Consider the following 18,568-nt stretch of genomic DNA (forward strand, 5'->3'; position numbering starts at 1 on the left):
GATTAGACAACACATTTTATTTTTTCTCAGACAACACATTTTAAAGAGGTAGCAAGGAAGGCACCAAATGGTTATACTGTGCCCAATTCATACAGATAGTAAGTGGTGGAATCAGAAGTCTAACCCCACTAAGAATTACTCCACACTATCTGGCCTTTCAATAAAATTTCCTTGTTCCACAGATTTGAAATACCACCTTGATAATATACCAACTCATCATAAATATATCAGTTTATGGACTTTCAATTCTATTTCAATGTTTTATTTCTCTATTCTTACACTACCTTGTGATCATTTAAAATATCTAATCTGATCTTATTATTCACCTTACTTAAAATTTTAATAATTTCCTGTTGACTTCACAATCAAGTCCAAACCCTTTACCATGTCATATAAGGCCCCCTTCCAGTTACCTCCCTCCCCTGGAGTCTCAGATGCAGGCTAGATCTCTTTTCCCCATGTTCTAGTTAGAAAAACCATATGGTAGTGTCTGCACAGGCCAAGCAATCATTCCATGTAACATCCACGTCTCCGTACTTTTGTTCATATGTTTCTTATGCCTCGTTTCTTTGTTCATATACTGGGCAAGCACTTATTCACTTTTAAAGATTAACTCAAATATAACTACCTCTAGCCCTACCTCCCTCCCCATTCCAATCAAGTAGAAAGAAATCATTCTTTTCTCATATACGGGTCTATCCGCTCATACCTTTAACTTGACACCATTATATGACGATATTTATTCACATACATGTTTCTCTTTCCCCTATTATAATACGAATGTTTTCAGGGAAGGACCATATCTTATTAAGTACCGAGGATAATCGTAATAAATATATGTTGAGTAAATCGATATAAAATAACAACCACCAAATTATATGAGCAATCATCTGATTTATAAAAAAAATGCAACAATATTTAAAATGATACAAATTATCAATTTCAAAACAATACCAAAAAGTGAGTGTATTTAACCATACTCAGCTCATAACAGGAAAAGGGTAAGAAGAATAATTCATGCTATAGCATGTTGCTAATATGAACCGGCAATAGAAAAAGTTGGTAAAGGAAGGCAGAGGAACTCTATCTTTTAAGAATTAGAACCGAGGGGCTCCGTAATCATCTGGCATCCGCTCAATGTTGTACCTAATCAGGACAAAAAATTAACACTGGTAAGAAAGTGGGTCCAGAACCCACCTAAAAACCCATCCTTTACTGACTGCAACACTTTCACCTCCCCACTATGAATCCTTTCTGTCAGTGGGAACATTTTAAAGGGATAGCGTAATGAGTGATTTTTAGCAAAATGCTGACTTTAATATATTATCTTTATTCTTCAAAATCGAAAGTTAACAAGTAAGGGAGCCAGGCGCTAAGTCCAGGTAAACCCAGCTCCTCCCAGCCCATATTCTTCCCACTATATTGTGTTCTTCCCAGGTTGAAAAGTGGGACAGTAAGAGAATGAGCACTAACATGGGAACATCCAAGCAAGATAAAGACCAGGTTTGCTTTTTAATAAGCTTTTAATTTCCCAGATGAGGTGCTGATCACATATACTAGGCTTTCAAGGAAAAAAAAAAAAGATATTTCTGGCCAAAAAGATTAGCTTAATTCAAATGACTGCTTTGTATTTAAAGCTACACATCTCTATTTCTTCTGATAATCTTACTGTAGCAATAGGAATGTCTGCCTCATCCCCAAATCCTAGTTTTATCTTTTGCCCTCGTTCTTATTACTTTGTCTCACTTTTTCAAATGTAACTATGTACGCATTTGATACAACAATTGCTTTCAGATCTTCCTATAACCTGACCTCATTTTTAATTGATATCATCTATCTATTTAATTGATATCAGTTGTCTATACTTTTAATCGCTTCCCCCAAGAGACAGTTCTCACCTATGGTTAGAAATGTACATGATGGGAACTCCAGGAATCTTCCGGATCCTTCGTTTAAGGTCTCGGTCAACTGTGGCCACAATGTAACACTTGTGCTGTAAGACACCAATGAATGTTCACAGATTGAGTCTACTTGACACTGAATAATGGTACACTGGCTAATCTAGAGAATTACTCATTTTCACAGTAAATAGCAAAGGAAAGATTACAACAATTTGCTGAGTACCTACTATGATCTAGGAGCTCATATTTACAAAACATATAACAAGTTGCCTAGGGGAAATGCAGTTCTAAGACTCTTGAGGGGGAGAAGGTAGAAAAGCTATTTATTTATTATTTTTTTTTTTAAAGATTTTTTATTTATTTATTTGACAGAGAGAGATCACAAGCAGGCAGAGAGGCAGGCAGAAAGAGAGGAGGAAGCAGGCTCCCTGCTGAGCAAAGAGCCCGATGCGGGACTCGATCCCAGGACTCCGAGATCATGACCTGAGCCGAAGGCAGCGGCTTAACCCACTGAGCCACCCAGGCGCCCCTAGAAAAGCTATTTAAAGCAGCAAATTGTTTTTACTCATAAGTGGAAGGTACTTTCATATTTAGGGCAGGCAATTTCTTGATTTTGAGAAATACCCCAAAAGACTCAATGCAAAGGCCGAGTAAATGTCTTAGATCGGAGGGCCCAGCTTTTGCCTTTCCTGCAATCTCTGAGCTTGGGCCTACTCTGAGACCTCCTAGTGGTGGAGGTAGGCCACTTCCTCAGCCAGGACATCAGAATGGAACTCTAGGACAAGTCTGAGCCTAGCAGTTGTGAAAGCATTTAGCTGCCAGCTGTATTAGATTTTACTTCCATCATACCCCGATCTCCCAATCAATTCTGAAAAGAGTTGTAGCCTAGTGACAGCTGTGCTGTGGGAAGTTAAGGCAAATGCTGTCTCCACCCATGGGATGGGGTGGCTAAGGGGATGGCAGTGTGGTCACCAGGTGAAGACGGTTATCCCCAGCGCAGGAAGGTCCAGGAAGGGCAACCAATAGCAGAAGTTCTTGTCCTGCTTGACGAGGAGGCCAGAAGAGAGGAATCAAAAACCTAATTACTCCAGCGTACTTGTAAGACAGCATCCTGGGACACTCAGATGTAACTGAGAAACACTCTTGCTTAGGCATGGTGGAAAGGAACAAAATTCCTGCATGAGGAATAACGGAAATGGATGATTTCTGACTCACAGGGAGGTGAAACCTGATATTATATGTACACTCACTCAAAGTATTTTATAGGGATGAGTTGTGGAATAAAGAATCAGTAAGGGCCCCAAATCACATACAAATAAATGCAGGTGCTGAGACTTGAAATCCATGTCTCCTCCCCAAGCCTGTGATTTTCCCATTACAGTTACAGTATACATTTCCAATCCACTTCCTCAAATAAGTGAAGGCACCTACGCTTCCTGTGAAGCACAAAGTGAACATTTAAAAACTGGTGATACCTGAGTTACTCTCTGCACTAAGCAGTCATCTGCGTAGGTTCCTCTGTGTGTGCATGGTAATCGTTCAAATCTTGGATCCTTGGCAATCCTGAAGGGTCACAAAAGTGGATTAACAACGACAGCCAGGCAACTGGGTAACCTTCTGACTCTTGATCTGTAAAATAAGAGTGACTTGCTCTATGTGGGGATTCTAAGGCACCCCTTGCCTCCTGCACCCTATCTTCTGATTGGAAAGACAACTGAGGGAGAGGCTGCTGTGCCTTAGGTCACGTAATCTTCAGAGAACTCTGAATTAGTTATGTTTCCATTTTACAAATGAGGAAGCAGATTCAGAGAGATTAATTAATTTGTTCAAAATACACAGATGGGAAAAGCTGGGATTCAAAACCAAACAATTCTAACCTAACCATTTCACTTTTAGAAGCTGTCTTACACAAATCTGCAAGAGTATAGGCACAAGGACGGCCACTACAGAATACTTTATAATAGTATTATAAATAGTGATTATAAATATAAATATAAATTATTATATATAAATATTATAAATAGTATTATAATAGTGAAAAACTGCAGATCATCTTATTATCCATCAGCAACATAAAAAAAGTTAAATACATTCTGATGCCCCACACTGTTTAAAAAAAAAAAATGAGGTAGGGCTGTCTGTACCAACACAGATGGTTTGTTGAATAAACTCAAAAAAATTCAAACCGTTGCATAAAGAAAGTCATCGGACAATATACATATATGATTCAATTAAGAAAATACAAATTTCTGGGGCTCCTGGGTGGCTCAGTGGGTTGAGCCTCTGCCTTTGGCTCAGGTCATGACCTCAGGGTCCTGGGATGGAGCCCGGCACCACATCGGGATGTCTGCTCAGCAGGGAGGCTGCTCCCCCACCCCCCCGCCACCTCTCTGCCTACTTGTGATCTGTCAAATAAATAAAATCTTTTTTTTTTTTTAAAGAAAATACAAATTTCTTTCCTTGTCTTTATCTACACTTGCATTTGCTTAGAAAAAAGGTCTAGAAAAAGATACACTAACGCTTCTCAGTTGTCACCATTAGGGTGGAAGAATGGACAAAGTGTGAATATGCAGGGGGACTTCAACTTTTTTTTTTTTTAATTAATTTTTTATTTTTTCAGCATAACAGTATTCATTATTTTTGCACCACACCCAGTGCTCCATGCAATCCGTGCCCTCTACCATACCCACCACCTGGTGCCCCCAACTTCCCACCCCCCACCCCTTCAAAATTCTCAGATCGTTTTTCAGAGTCCATAGTCTCTCATGGTTCACCTCCCCTTCCAATTTCCCTCAACTCCTTCTCCTCTCCATCTCCCCTTGTCCTCCATGCTATTTGTTATGCTCCACAAATAAGTGAAACCGTATGATAATTGACTCTCTCTGCTTGACTTATTTCACTCAGCATCATCTCTTCCAGTCCCGTCCATGTTGCTACAAAACTTGGGTATTCATCCTTTCTTTTTTCTTTTTCTTTTTTTTTTTTTTTACAGCTTTATAAACATATATTTTTATCCCCAGGGGTACAGGTCTGTGAATCACCAGGTTTACATACTTCACAGCACTCACCATAGCAGATACCCTCCCCAATATCCATAACCCCACCCCCCTCTCCCAACCCCCTCCCCCCATCAACCCTCAGTTTGTTTTGTGAATTAAGAGTCACTTATGGTTTGTCTCCCTTCCAATCCCATCTTGTTTCATTTACTCTTCACCTACCCCCTCAACCCCCCATGTTGCATCTCCTCTCCCTCATATCAGGGAGATCATATGATAGTTGTCTTTCTCCGATTGACTTATTTCGCTAAGCATGATACCCTCTAGTTCCATCCACGTCGTCGCAAATGGCAAGATTTCATTTCTTTTGATGGCTGCATAGTATTCCATTGTGTATATATACCACATCTTCTTTATCCATTCGTCTGTTGATGGACATCTAGGTTCTTTCCATAGTTTGGCTATTGTAGACATTGCTGCTATAAACATTCGGGTGCACGTGCCCCTTCGGACCACTACGTTTGTATCTTTAGGGTAAATACCCAGCAGTGCAATTGCAGGGTCATAGGGTAGTTCTATTTTCAACATTTTGAGGAACCTCCATGCTGTTTTCCAGAGTGGTTGCACCAGCTTGCATTCCCACCAACAGTGTAGGAGGGTTCCCCTTTCTCCGCATCCTCGCCAGCATCTGTCATTTCCTGACTTGTTAATTTTAGCCATTCTGACTGGTGTGAGGTGATATCTCATTGTGGTTTTGATTTGTATTTCCCTGATGCCGAGTGATATGGAGCACTTTTTCATGTGTCTGTTGGCCATCTGGATGTCTTCTTTGCAGAATTGTCTGTTCATGTCCTCTGCCCATTTCTTGATTGGATTATTTGTTCTTTGGGTGTTGAGTTTGCTAAGTTCTTTATAGATTTTGGACACTAGCCCTTTATCTGATATGTCATTTGCAAATATCTTCTCCCATTCTGTCAGTTGTCTTTTGGTTTTGTTAACTGTTTCCTTTGCTGTGCAAAAGCTTTTGATCTTGATAAAATCCCAAAAGTTCATTTTTGCCCTTGCTTCCCTTGCCTTTGGGGATGTTCCTAGGAAGATGTTGCTGCGGCTGAGGTCGAAGAGGTTGCTGCCTGTGTTCTCCTCGAGGATTTTGATGGATTCCTTTCTCACATTGAGATCCTTCATCCATTTTGAGTCTATTTTCGTGTGTGGTGTAAGGAAATGATCCAATTTCATTTTTCTCCATGTGGCTGTCCAATTTTTCCAACACCATTTATTGAAGAGGCTGTCTTTTTTCCATTGGACATTCTTTCCTGCTTTGTCGAAGATGAGTTGACCATAGAGTTGAGGGTCCATTTCTGGGCTCTCTATTCTGTTCCATTGATCTATGTGTCTGTTTTTGTGCCAGTACCATGCTGTCTTGATGATGACAGCTTTGTAATAGAGCTTGAGGACTTCAACTTTTTATCATATGTACATGTTTATATTGTTTGCCATAAACAAACTCAAACATGTTATTTTCATGCAAGTTTGAAAAAAGAAAAACCCTAAGTCTGTGATTCCCAGAACCATGTTCTTCCTACTATGTAATGATGAGTCACAAACTGAATAAAACTACAAGGCAGCACATAGGTACCAAGTGCAAGAAAAATGCTCCACATTGCAGTAGTTCAGAGCTAAGTCACTGTGAATTTGGTACACTTAAAAAAAAAAATACATGGATGTTAAATAAAATGAAGATGGAAGAATATTCCATGGGCAGGCACGTTCCAAACAGGGCACCAACCATCTATAAGTTGGGTCATTGGTGTTCAGGGAAGAGCAAGCACCTCTTTCTGGTAGGGAGAGAGCGTCTGTGCAGAGAAGAGTGAAACAGGGCTGGAAAGACGGAACTTTCTGCAGTGATATTGCCAAACTGCTCTCCAAAGTGACTGTCCACTTTACATCCCTATCTGTCGAATATGAGAATTCCCACTGGTCCCCAGTCTCAACTATCCACGGCATTGTTAAGCAGACTTTTCAATTCTTGCCAATCTGCTGCATATGAAATGATATCTCCTTGTGAATTTAAGGATTTTGTCTTTTTCTCATAGATTTGTAGTTTTTTATATATTTTGAAACTAAGCACTTTGTTGATTATATGCATTACTAGTATCTTCTCACTATCTGTGACTTACTGTTTTGCTTTGTTTATGCTACCTTTTGTTAGAAAGTAGTATTCAACTTCTCTTTTTTTTTTTAAAGATTTTATTTATTTATTTGACAGAGAGTGTGAGAGACCACAAGCAGAGGGAGGGGCAGAGAGAGAGGGAGAAGCAACCTCCCTGCAAATAAGCAGAGAGCCCGAGGCGCGGCTCGATTTCGGGACCCTAAGATCATGACCTGAGCCCAAGGCAGACGCTTAACCGACTGAGCCACCCAGGTGCCCCAGTATTCAACAGCAATATAATCAGATCAGTTAGCTTTCTATTACGGCTTAGACTCCTTCAGAAAGCCCTGCCTACTCCAAAATCATGAAAATATTCTCTATATTTTCTATAAAAGTCTAGATACTTAATCTACCTAGAAATGATTTTTGTGAAAGAGGGAAATCCAATTTTGTTTCTTTCCATAGTGACTATATATATATATAAATAAAGATTTTATTTATTTGACAGAGAGAGAGAGTAGGCAGAGATGCAGGCAGAGAGAGAGGGAGAAGCAAGCTCCCCACTGAGCAGAGAGCCCGATGCAGGGCTCAATCCCAGGACCTCAAGACCACGACCTGAGCTGAAGGCAGGGGCCTAACCCACTGAGCCACCCAGGTGCCCCTATAGATATACTTTTTTTTTCCCATTTTATTTTATTTCATTTCAGTGTTCCAGCATTCACTGTTTATGCACCACACTCAGTGCTCCATGCAATACGTGCCCTCCACAATACCCACCACCAGGCTCACCCAACCCCCAACCCCTCTCCCCTCCAAAAGATATTTTAATAGTTTATCACTTTCCCATTCAGCTAAGCAGTGCTACCATTCTTATACACTGGGTTTCCATTTCTCTTTGCCTTAAAAAAAAACTAGCTTTATTACGTATAAATGAAATATAATAAAATTCACTGACAATACATGCAAAATTTGATGAGTTTTGACAAATTTAGATATCCATGTCACCTATCTCCACAATTGAGATATAAAACATCTCTGTCACTACAAAAAGTTCCCTGTGTCCCTTTGCAGTTAATCCACTTTTACCACGCTCAACTTCAGCTAACCACTGTATTCTATTAGCATAGTTTTGTCTTTTCTGGAATTTCATGTAAACGGAATCACACTTCTGTTAATTTTAATCGAACAATATTGGGATGCTGAAGACCCTTTAACATTTCAGCCTGGAATCACACTTCTGAATGTTGGAAATGTTCTATTTCATGACTATGAGTGGTTCCGTAACTATACACATTTGCCAAATGCATCAAATTATATAATTAAACTTGGTCAATTTTATAGCATATAATGTACACCTTTAAAGGTGACACACACAGAGACGCACAAATTCACTGGTACATCTTGGACCTTGATTGAATGTTTTACCCATGCATGATTTTGTAATATTATTCACTGATCATTTGGAAAATGCCAACTCATTGAATTATACAAATCTTCCAAGTATTAACACATTTCATTACAGAATTACCAAAAAAAAATCATACTCAGTATCTTCACTGGTCTCAACAGAAAGGTCTTTTAGTATTGGGAATGTGATAAGCTCGTGATTTTTCAAAACTCTAATTTTCACTTGAAAGCTTGAATTTTATCATTGGCAGCTAATACAGTTAAGAATTTCCCTGAAGTAGGGGCGCCTGGGTGGCTCAGTGGGTTAAAGCCTCTGCCTTCGGCTCAGGTCATGATCCCAGGGTCCTGGGATCGAGCCCCGCATCGGGCTCTCTGCTCAGCGGGGAGCCTGCTCCCTCCCCTCTCTCTCTCTCTGCTTGCCTCTCTGCCTACTTGTGATCTCTGTCAAATAAATAAATAAAATCTTAAAAAAAAAAAAGAATTTCCCTGAAGTAACAGATGCACTGCATTAATTTTTGAGAAACTATCTGCAAATTTAGTCTGAAAAATCAGTGTTTGTCAGTTACTCTTCACATAAAAATGACATTCCATGAAAAAGCAGCTGGTTTGGCTCACAACTCAAACAAGCACACAAATGCTTTTTTTCACTGAGGCAACCTTCACTCTTGGGATGTGGCAGAAGTGTTTTAGGTGTATTTTACACTTCATCACAAGGAACATCGATGTGTACTCTAGGGTCGAGATTTAACAAAGTCAACAAATTTTACTGCTTCATCAAAGATATTCTTAAGGGACTCTGAGGTTTTTTGTTTTTAATATTTTATTTTTTTAAGTAATCTCTGCACCCAATTTAGGGCTCAAATTTATAATCCCGAGATCAAAAGTTGTGTGCTCTACCGACTGAGCCAGCCAGGCACCCCTGTGTTGTTTTTAACAGCTAGTGAGGGGCAGTGAAGAATACAAAGTCTACCAGCATTATTTGGGTCCACTGTCTTGACTGGTACTAAGGCACCAGTACTTCTGCCCTCAGTACAAATGTCAGCACAGTGAAGAGACAACATCTTCATATTATTATGAAAATAGTTTTATTAGGCTCCCTGCGCAAAGGTGTCTGGGACTTCTAGGGGGTCCATGGACCATACTTTGGAAACCACTAGTTTTAATTCAAGTGAACCTTCTAGAGTAAGCTCAAAACTCAAAATGTGGGGACGCCTGGGTGGCTCAGTTGGTTAAGCAGCTGCCTTCGGCTCAGGTCATGATCCCAGCGTCCTGGGATCAAGTCCCACATTGGGCTTCTTGCTCGGCAGGGAGCCTGCTTCTCCCTCTGCCTCTGCCTGCCATTCTGTCTGCCTGTGCTCGCTCTCTCTCCCTCTCTCTGACAAATAAATAAATAAAATCTTAAAAAAAAAAAAAACCCTCAAAATGTGACTCCTTTAAGTATGAGATTCTAAAAGATATCTAGATAGCTAATAAAAAGACACTTTCTAATTGAAAATCCAGAGGAACTTAAAAGGAGTCCTATAAGACCAATAGGACTAACTAACTTCATTCAAAAAACTGCAGCTTAGGGACGCCTAGGTGGCTCAGTCAGTTAAGTGTCTGACTTCGGCTCAGGTTCTGATTTGGGGCTCCTGGGATAGAGCTCCGCAGCCTGACCAGCTTCCTACTCAAGGGGGAGCCTACTTCTCTCTCTTCCTCTGCCCACAGCACCCCTGCACCCCAGCTCATGCTCTCTCTCTCAAATAAAATCTTTAAATTCTTTAACCTTTGAATGTTTGCTTTCTTCATTCTTTCTTTTTTTAAAAGATTTTATTTATTTATTTGACACAGAGTGAGTGAGAGAGGGAATACAAGCTGGGGGAGTGGGAGAGGGAGAAGCAGGCCTCCCACTGAGCAGGGAGTCTGATGCGGGGCTCGATCCCAGGACTCTGGGATCATGACCTGAGCCGAAGGTAGACACTTATCAACTGAGTCACCCAGGTGCCCCAAATATTTGCTTCCTTGATCATAAATAGTTAACTAGTTTTGTATGGTTTTTATTTAAAGTAATTATCCAAGAAATCTTCAGACAGCAAACAGATGAAGGAGGATCACAAGAATCTTGAGTATACCAATCTAGACCAGCTCCTTCCTACCTTAGAGCCACTCGATACTTCTGCCCCAGTTTCTCAATTTCAGCCATTACACAGTCAGTTATACAAGGGATACCTGCCAGGAAAAAAATACATATTGATAACAGAACCTGTAAAGAAACTGGTTTTACTCTCTCATTGAGAGTCTTTAAAAGACCCATGAGGCTTCTGGAATAACAGCAGAATAACACACTGAAATGAACAGTAAGAACAAGAGGTGAATAAAATCCCTATTGATGAGGAAAATAGAGAACTGAACCGCCCCAATTCCACACTACAGATTCATAAAGTGTCATGAATGTGCCTGGGGGAAAAAATTAAGCTAGATCCCTATCATCCTTTCTACATTAAAATAAATTCTAGATGGAAAAAATTTTAAATACGAGCCCAAAGAAACCAAACAAATTAATCAGAAAATGTAAATTTGGTCCTATAAAAATAGAAAACTTCTGTTTGACAGCTATGGAAGTCATATTAAAATAAAAATAAACTAGGGAAAGTACTTCTACACCTTCATCAAAGGGCAAATTTCTTTAATATACAAAGAGCTCGTTATGTTATGTGCTTGTTATGTGCTATTTGCCAGCCACTGGGCCAAGCACTTTAGGAGGAGATCTCACTTCTTATTCAGAATAATTCCTATCAGGTAGCATTGTTATTATTATCATCCCCATTTTACGGATCAGGAACCTAAGGCACAAAGAAGTTAAGTAGAAGCAAATGGTGAAGCCAAGACTTGAATAGAGACTGTCGGGCTATAGATTGGATTCTTTTTTTTCTATTCTTAAGAGCAATACTTAATCCTAGTACATCGCTAGTTACCTCTTTCTCCCCATGTGTTGAGATTTATTTTTTAAATTTTAATTTTCTTAACATATAATGAATTATTTGCCCCAGGGGTACAGGTCTGTGAATCATCAGTCTTAGACAATTCATAGCACTCACCATAGCACATACCCTCCCCAATGTCCATCACCCAGCACCCCCATCCCTCCCACCCCTCCAGCAACCCTCAGTTTGTTTATAGACTGGTTTCTTAAACACCATGGTACATTTCAGTTCATACACTTCAGGTCACAGAGGAAGACATACAATGGTCAATGAATAAGGGTGCTCAATCTCACTCCTAATTAAGGAGCTATAAACTGAAACAAGATTTCATTTTCTACCTATTAGAGTGGCAAAGATTAAACAAGGAAAATACCCAATATTGAGGAAACAGGTATTCTCACTCTAAGTTAGTAAGTGTAAAAATATGTATTACTATTTTAGGGCAATTTTGCAATATGTCAAAGTAAGAAAATATATGTACCCCTTGAAATTGCAATAGTTTCCTAGAAATGTATCCTAAAGAACGACTCCACCCTAACAGAGACATAGTTACACTGATATCCACTACAGCCTTATTTATAGTAAGGTAAAAACTGCAAGTAATCCAAGTATCAAATAGAATATTAATTTTTAAAAATTATGTAAATACTATGTAAACTTAAAAAAAAGAATAAAGTCCACTATATATACTGACACAGCAAAATGTTCAAGATATATTTTGTTCAAGGGGCACCTGGGTGGTTCAGTTGGTTAAGTGTCTGCCTTCGGCTCAGGTCATGATCCCAAGGTCCTGGGATCAAGCCCTGCACTGGGTTGGGGGGGGATCCCCTGTTTGGCGGGAGTCTGTCTCTCCCTATTCCTCTGCCTTCTCCCCATCACTTGAGCATGTGCATGCTCTCTAATAAATAAATAAATACCCGTTAAAAAAATTTGTTATTTGTTCAATGTACAAGTAAGAAAAAAATGGATGAGTAATCTAGCCATACAATGGAATGTTATTTGGTAATGTAAAGAAATGATGTATTGATACATGCTTTAACATTTAGCCTTGAAAACATGCTAAATGTAAGAGGACAAAATATTTTATGATCTCATTTTAATGAAATGTCCAAAATTGGTAAATCTATAGAGACATATGGCAAGTTAGTGGTTGTCTAGAGAGGGAAAGAGGAAAGGTTGGGGATGATGGTTAAAGGGTTCAGAGTTTCTTTCTGGGTAATAAAATATCCTAAAATTGATTTTGAATATGCTAAAAGCCATGGAATCATACACTTTAAATGGTATGTGAATTTATGTCTCCAAGTTGTTAAAAAAGGCACAAAGACAAACTGTAAATAATCTAGGATCCATTTTCATTAATAAAATAAACAAAATTAACCTGTAATTCACAGAGATTTTATATTACATTTTAGAGGGATACCTAGGTGGCTCAGTTGGTTAAGCATCTGACCCTTGATTTCAGCTCAGGCCTTGATCTCAGGGCCCTGAGCTCAGGTCCCACACTGGGCTCCACACTGGGTGTGGAGCCTATTAAGAAAAAAAGAAAATGTAAAAAATAAAAATAAAAACTGTCCCCCCATGAGGAAAGGCGTTAAGGGGGCTTTAATGTTTTTATGCTAGATTTTTTTCCCACAAGTACAGAAATATTTTTGAACATGGACAAAGTTAAATTCTAAACTAAAGTACAACATCCAGAAGAAAAAGCAGTTGTAAAATGGAGGTATAAAATCAGTAAGATCAAACAGTCATGGAGTCAGAGGGCAATATGCAACTTAAGAGGGTCAATTTCAGAACCATGTAGCAGTAAACCAACCAAGGGCTTGCATGTGGAGCAGGAAAGTTGGCCCAGGAAGAGGACTATCAAGAAAGGGAAGGTAGGGACGCATGGGTGGCTCAGTTGGTTAAGCCGCTGCCTTCGGCTCAGGTCATGATCCCAGAGTCCTGGGATCGAGTCCCACATCGGGCTCCTTGTTCTGTGGGGAGCCTGCTTCTCCCTCTGCCTCTGCCTGCCGCTCTGTCTGCCTGTGCTCGCTCTCTCTCTCTCTGACAAATAAATAAATAAAATCTTAAAAAAAAAAAAAAAAGAAAAGAAAGGGAAGGTAACAGGGAAGAACACTCATGGGCAGAAAAGAAAAAGAAAGCTGACAGAAAGCTAACTATCCTCCCTTGTTGGAATATCAGGGAGGAATGGGACCAGGCCAAAGGTCAAAGGGGCATCTTCAAAGGAAGAGGAAGATAAAGGTCTTCCTTCAGGTATAAAGACAAGTGAGGAAAAATTAAATAGCTAGAGCTTAAAAGCAGTCAAGGAATCTCCTAGGTAACTGAACTTGTACCATACTTGACTATTTCTTCAACCTTTCCTTCGAGGTATTATGTTATACAGAAGACTGCAGAAAGTGGTATTTTCCTTAAAAAGTTTTTATTTTATTATTTATTAATTTATTATTTATTTATTATTTATTCATTTTATTAAAAAATTACTATTTTTTTTTTTGTTTTGAGAGAGGCAGAGACGGGTGGAGAGGCAGAGGAAGAGGGTGAATCTTAAGCAGGTTCCACGTCCAGCATGGAGCCCAATACTGGGTTCGATCCCACAACCCTGAGATCATGACCTGACCCCAAATCAAGTTGGATGCTGGACTGAGCCACCAGTCAGTCTGAGGTATCCCAATAAGTTTGTTTTTAAAAAAAGGCACAGTGAGAGCATTTAGCTGTACACATTATAGCTGTATTCCCAAGGTATCCATATCCAGAGAAAGCACTCCTCTCGGATGAGTGCTTTCCTAATCGGTCACTATTTAGATAATAGTGATGGACCTATAGAGTCAAGGAAACAAATTGCCTTCAAAGGGCCATGACTGAACCTCCATCCATTTCATTTATAAGTAGGTCATTTATAAGTAGGGATTTCTAGATAAGCAGCTAGCACACTTTATTTATAGTCATAAACAACACCATGGGAAAACTAAAGTCTACCACATGTACTGTCTTCCCTCATCCAAGGCCACTCTAGTCCACTACCACAGGAAGGTAGGGTCCCCATTTCAGGTTATTCTTTATTTTTTTAATTATTATTTTTTAAATATCTTTTCAGCATAACAGTATTCATCGTTTTTGCACCTCACCTAGTGCTCCATGTAATACCTGCCCTCCTTAATACCCACCACCTGGCTCCCCCAACCTCCCACCACCGCCCCCCCCCTGCCCCTTCAAAACCCTCAGGTTATTTTTCTTTATTATTCCAACAAGCTTAAACCAATTAAAATATCACACGTCCACAGCTTAAAAAGAAATATGGCAAAGTCTGTGTGAAAAAATCCTTTCCTACCCCAACAATTCGGATCCTCAGAGACCACTATTTTACTTCATTAGCTGTTTTTCTCATTTGGTGGTTACCTTCATATCTTGATATAATAAACTTATGCACTTTTGTATTTATTAATTTTACGGCATTTAAAGAACTTAGATCTCTTACTCATCACATTTCTTACCCCATCTTCCCAACTTGTTAGTTTCAATCAATCAATAAACAACATTTATGTTACTATCACTCTATAAATGTTCATTATATCGCATCCTTTAAAAATTAAAGCACGTGCAAATTTTTTACTTCAATTTATTCTTTATGGCAAAGTATAAGTCTAGTTTTCATCTGTACCTTTTAAAAAAGGTTAAAAAATGCAAATGTAAATATATTAAAAAATATAAATGTAAATCCCTCACAAAATGCAACAACAGATCTCACTATGAGGAAGTGATTTCCTTGTACATGGCCTAGATTTTTTTCTTTTTCTTACTCATGGTAGTGAAGGAAGATTACTTGAGGGAGGGGACACCCAAACACAAGGGAAAGCTACTAATGGTAAACTGCACATCTAGGTATAAATAAACTACTTCTGGTCCTTTGTGGTACAAATAAATACCACACTGAATAAACTTAGGAGTCACGAAACAGCATTACGTCTAGTTCTGTGACCATAAATGGCAAAATATCTTATTTAGCTTTTCCACAATGGAGCGGAATGGAGAATGTTTCCTTCTTGAGGTAAAAGTATTCTGAAAAACATAATAAGTTTTCATTTACCCAGAATTTTAAAATCCGGAATTCTAAAACAAAAAATTCCCATCCCATGTTCAAAATTGATGTTCATAACATCAAAGCAGGCTAAGTATGTTCTGATTGTGATGTTCAATTATTTCCAGTCAAGTCTGCATTATATTTCAACTCACTGAAAATGGTTATTGCAGTGAGCAAATTAAATGACCAGAAATCCAACTAACTAAGACCCCACTCCCTTCTTTTCATGTATTTGGGTAATTATAATTATCCTTTATAAATGATACGAAATGTAAAAGTATGATACTCACACTTGGCATAAAGACAGTCCATCATTGACTGTACTAAGTCAAGTTTGGCTTTAATGGAAAAGTTGATAAAGTTGGTATCAACCAGGATGTGGTAAGGTGGGCCCAGCTGTGTGTTATATTGGAAGAATAAGCAGGAAGGATGTTGGGGGCTGAAGGAAGAAGACACAAAACACAAAGTAATGTCAAACATTGATACTTTGATATCAACAACACAAATGAAGTCTCTGCTTTAAACTGTTTGCTATAGATTAAGTTCCTTTTCCTTATTTATTGAAAATAAATCCTAATAAATCCTGTGATGATATATCCATTACCAATTTAGGGCAAAATGAGATAACAAAGAAAATATGATGGTGTTTCATAAAATTAAGTGTATTTTTTTAAGAAGAATGACCTTGAAATTTTGTCGTTACTACTTTTGATGATACGTTCTTTCGTCAATGCTGGTGTGTTAAACAATGCTAATTGTTTCTTTTGAAAGATCACAGCAAAGAAAAAAAATTAATAATTCTAAATCTAATCCCCAAGATTTTAGGGGAAATTTCACTGCTCCATGAAATCCAAAAACCTTCTAATTACTAGAATGGATACATGTTCACCAATATCACTTTCATTTGCATAGTTGTGCCAGACTTACAGATGGCTTACAGAATAGCTCAGGGAAAGCCTGGATTTCTAAGAATTCCTTGGTTCTAAAATGTTAGGTTTCTAGGTTTAAAGGAAAACTTAAAATTTTTGATTACTCACACTTCTCTTTCCTTGAGTGCACTGGGATCTTTCTTTTCTTTTTTTTTAGGTTTTAATCTATCCTTTTCTTTACTAGGAAAAAAGAAAGTAAATTAAATGCAAGAGAGAAGGAAAAACTCATTGTAGTTATAATCTCATTCAACATTTAAAGTTTCTTTCTTCTTCTTCTTCTTTTTTTTTTTTTTTTGCTTACAAAGGAAATCCTATTTTGTGATTTCTTCATGTTAATACCCACATCCACTTTCTAAGCATAAATAATTGTGTGGAACTGTGTGGGAAGTAGGCTGAAAATAACTAATCAGTTAAACATAATGAAATTTAAAAATCTCTAGCCAATAATCCATAAAACCTGTTAAAGGGGAGACACCAGGGCTGCTCAGTCAGTTGAGCTTCTGTCTTCCACTCAGGTCATGATCTCAGGGTCCTCGGATCAATTCCCACATCGCAGGCTCCCTGCTTAGGTGGGAGCCTGCTTCTCCCACTGCATGACACTCCCCTGCTTGTGCTCTGTCTCTCTCTGACAAATAAATAAATAAAATCTAAAAAAAATTGTTAATGGGTAAATAAATGTTAGTTATACTATCATTTCTTTGTCAGAAGCTCTTCATATCAAGGATCAAAATCCATTTCAATGCAGTGGAAAAACAGGCTAACATTTATCTTCTGAAGACTCCAATGTTCCAATAGTAGGGAGGAAAAAGGTTCCCCTATATGCCTCTTATAAAAGACTAAAACGTAAAAACACATACACAAAATTTAACACTTAACTGGAAATAAAATATTATCAAAGAGACAAATTCCCTAAAAGTTACATAATACATACATACTAAAGGCTGAAAATACAATTTAGTACCTGAAGAGCATTTCTTTGTTCTAAGGTTATTAAATACAAGGAAGACCAGTCTTTCTCTTCTCTTCTCTTTCCTTTCCTTCCTTTCTAAAGTAAGCTCTAGGCCCAAGGTGGGGCTTGCACTCACCACCCTAGATCAACAGTCAGTGATCTACTGAGTCAGCCAGGTGCCCCAAGACCACTTCTTATTTCATAACTTTGTCTATTCTTCACTGAAGCAAGGAAGCTTACAAGAGGCAGTATCATTTCACTCTCCCACAGTGGTTTGGATTCTTGTAAGATTTATATGGAGACATCTAGGTGTTTTCCCATTCTTTCTTTTAAAAATATTTAAGTGACAGATGCTGGGAACACAAGGCAAACACGGTCTCTGACCTCACCGTTTTTCAACAATCTTAACAAAAATTTTTTTTTTCCACTGGGGAATATAAGAAAGGTAATGGCAAGAACACAAAGATATTCCAACCTACCAGCTTCAAGGGGGCTTAAATGTGATATGATAGATAAAAGACATAAAAACGGTGGAAGAGAGCGAACACTTCAGAAATGTTTAATTCCCACCCCCTTCCCTAATCACTCAGCATCTAAGTGGTTGTTATACACTTGCCTACTATCCTATCTATACAAAACCAAGACACAATAACTTTAAACGTAAACACAAAATAAAGACAAAACTCTTACTACTTATGTCCTCCTAACTCTTTTATCTTCGGGAATAGATTTATTCCAGATACTCACAGCCTCTGATCTCGGAGACTAAGCATTCGCTTCATTGTCGCATACTTCCTTGCTTTCTTTTGCTTCCCCTTGAAACAGAAATTTTAGAGTTAAAAGAATTAGAAATACATAGTATCTTCTTGAGTTCTTTCTCTTGTTTTGTCCATTCCCTTCCCTTCTTCCCTCAAATACCCACCATCTCTTATCCTCTGTGCCCCAATCTGTTCCTCCTCTCCCCACTCGCTACAGCATAGCAGGCACCTTTAGGAGCAGTTTAAGAACTACAGTCAGAATGAAAATAATTAAGAGTAATACAGAGGAAATTTGGCTAACGGCTGACTGGCTCGACCTCTCCCAAAACGTGGTCTAACAAAATCACTTCACCAACCCTCCCCTCACCATGTTCACGTCGTGCTCTCGTTTCTTCCGGAATCACCAACCGCGCGACACTTTGCGTCATCCAAATACTG

The 18,568-nt window shown here is 38.6% G+C and overlaps 1 protein-coding gene across 2 annotated transcripts; it reads right to left on the minus strand.

Moving 5' to 3' along the window:
- Window positions 1-877: 877 nt before the first annotated feature.
- FCF1 (FCF1 rRNA-processing protein) lies at window positions 878-18,551 on the minus strand. Of its 2 annotated transcripts, none has more exons than XM_047736875.1 (8): window positions 18,498-18,551; window positions 18,120-18,187; window positions 16,532-16,603; window positions 15,785-15,933; window positions 10,589-10,661; window positions 3,377-3,464; window positions 1,899-1,993; window positions 878-1,146 (listed from the first exon to the last, which is right to left on the minus strand). In XM_047736875.1, exons 1-8 carry the CDS (start codon window positions 18,498-18,500, stop codon window positions 1,098-1,100), a joined length of 597 nt encoding a protein of 198 aa, XP_047592831.1. In that variant the 5' UTR covers window positions 18,501-18,551; the 3' UTR covers window positions 878-1,097. The 2 variants fall into 2 exon arrangements, with proteins under 2 accessions (XP_047592831.1, XP_047592830.1); XM_047736874.1 differs by having other exon boundaries at window positions 18,295-18,509.
- Between the last annotated feature and the right edge of the window lie 17 nt (window positions 18,552-18,568).

The sequence above is a fragment of the Lutra lutra genome, chromosome 7 (genome assembly GCF_902655055.1).
Source record: "Lutra lutra chromosome 7, mLutLut1.2, whole genome shotgun sequence".
Lineage (NCBI taxonomy): Eukaryota > Metazoa > Chordata > Mammalia > Carnivora > Mustelidae > Lutra > Lutra lutra.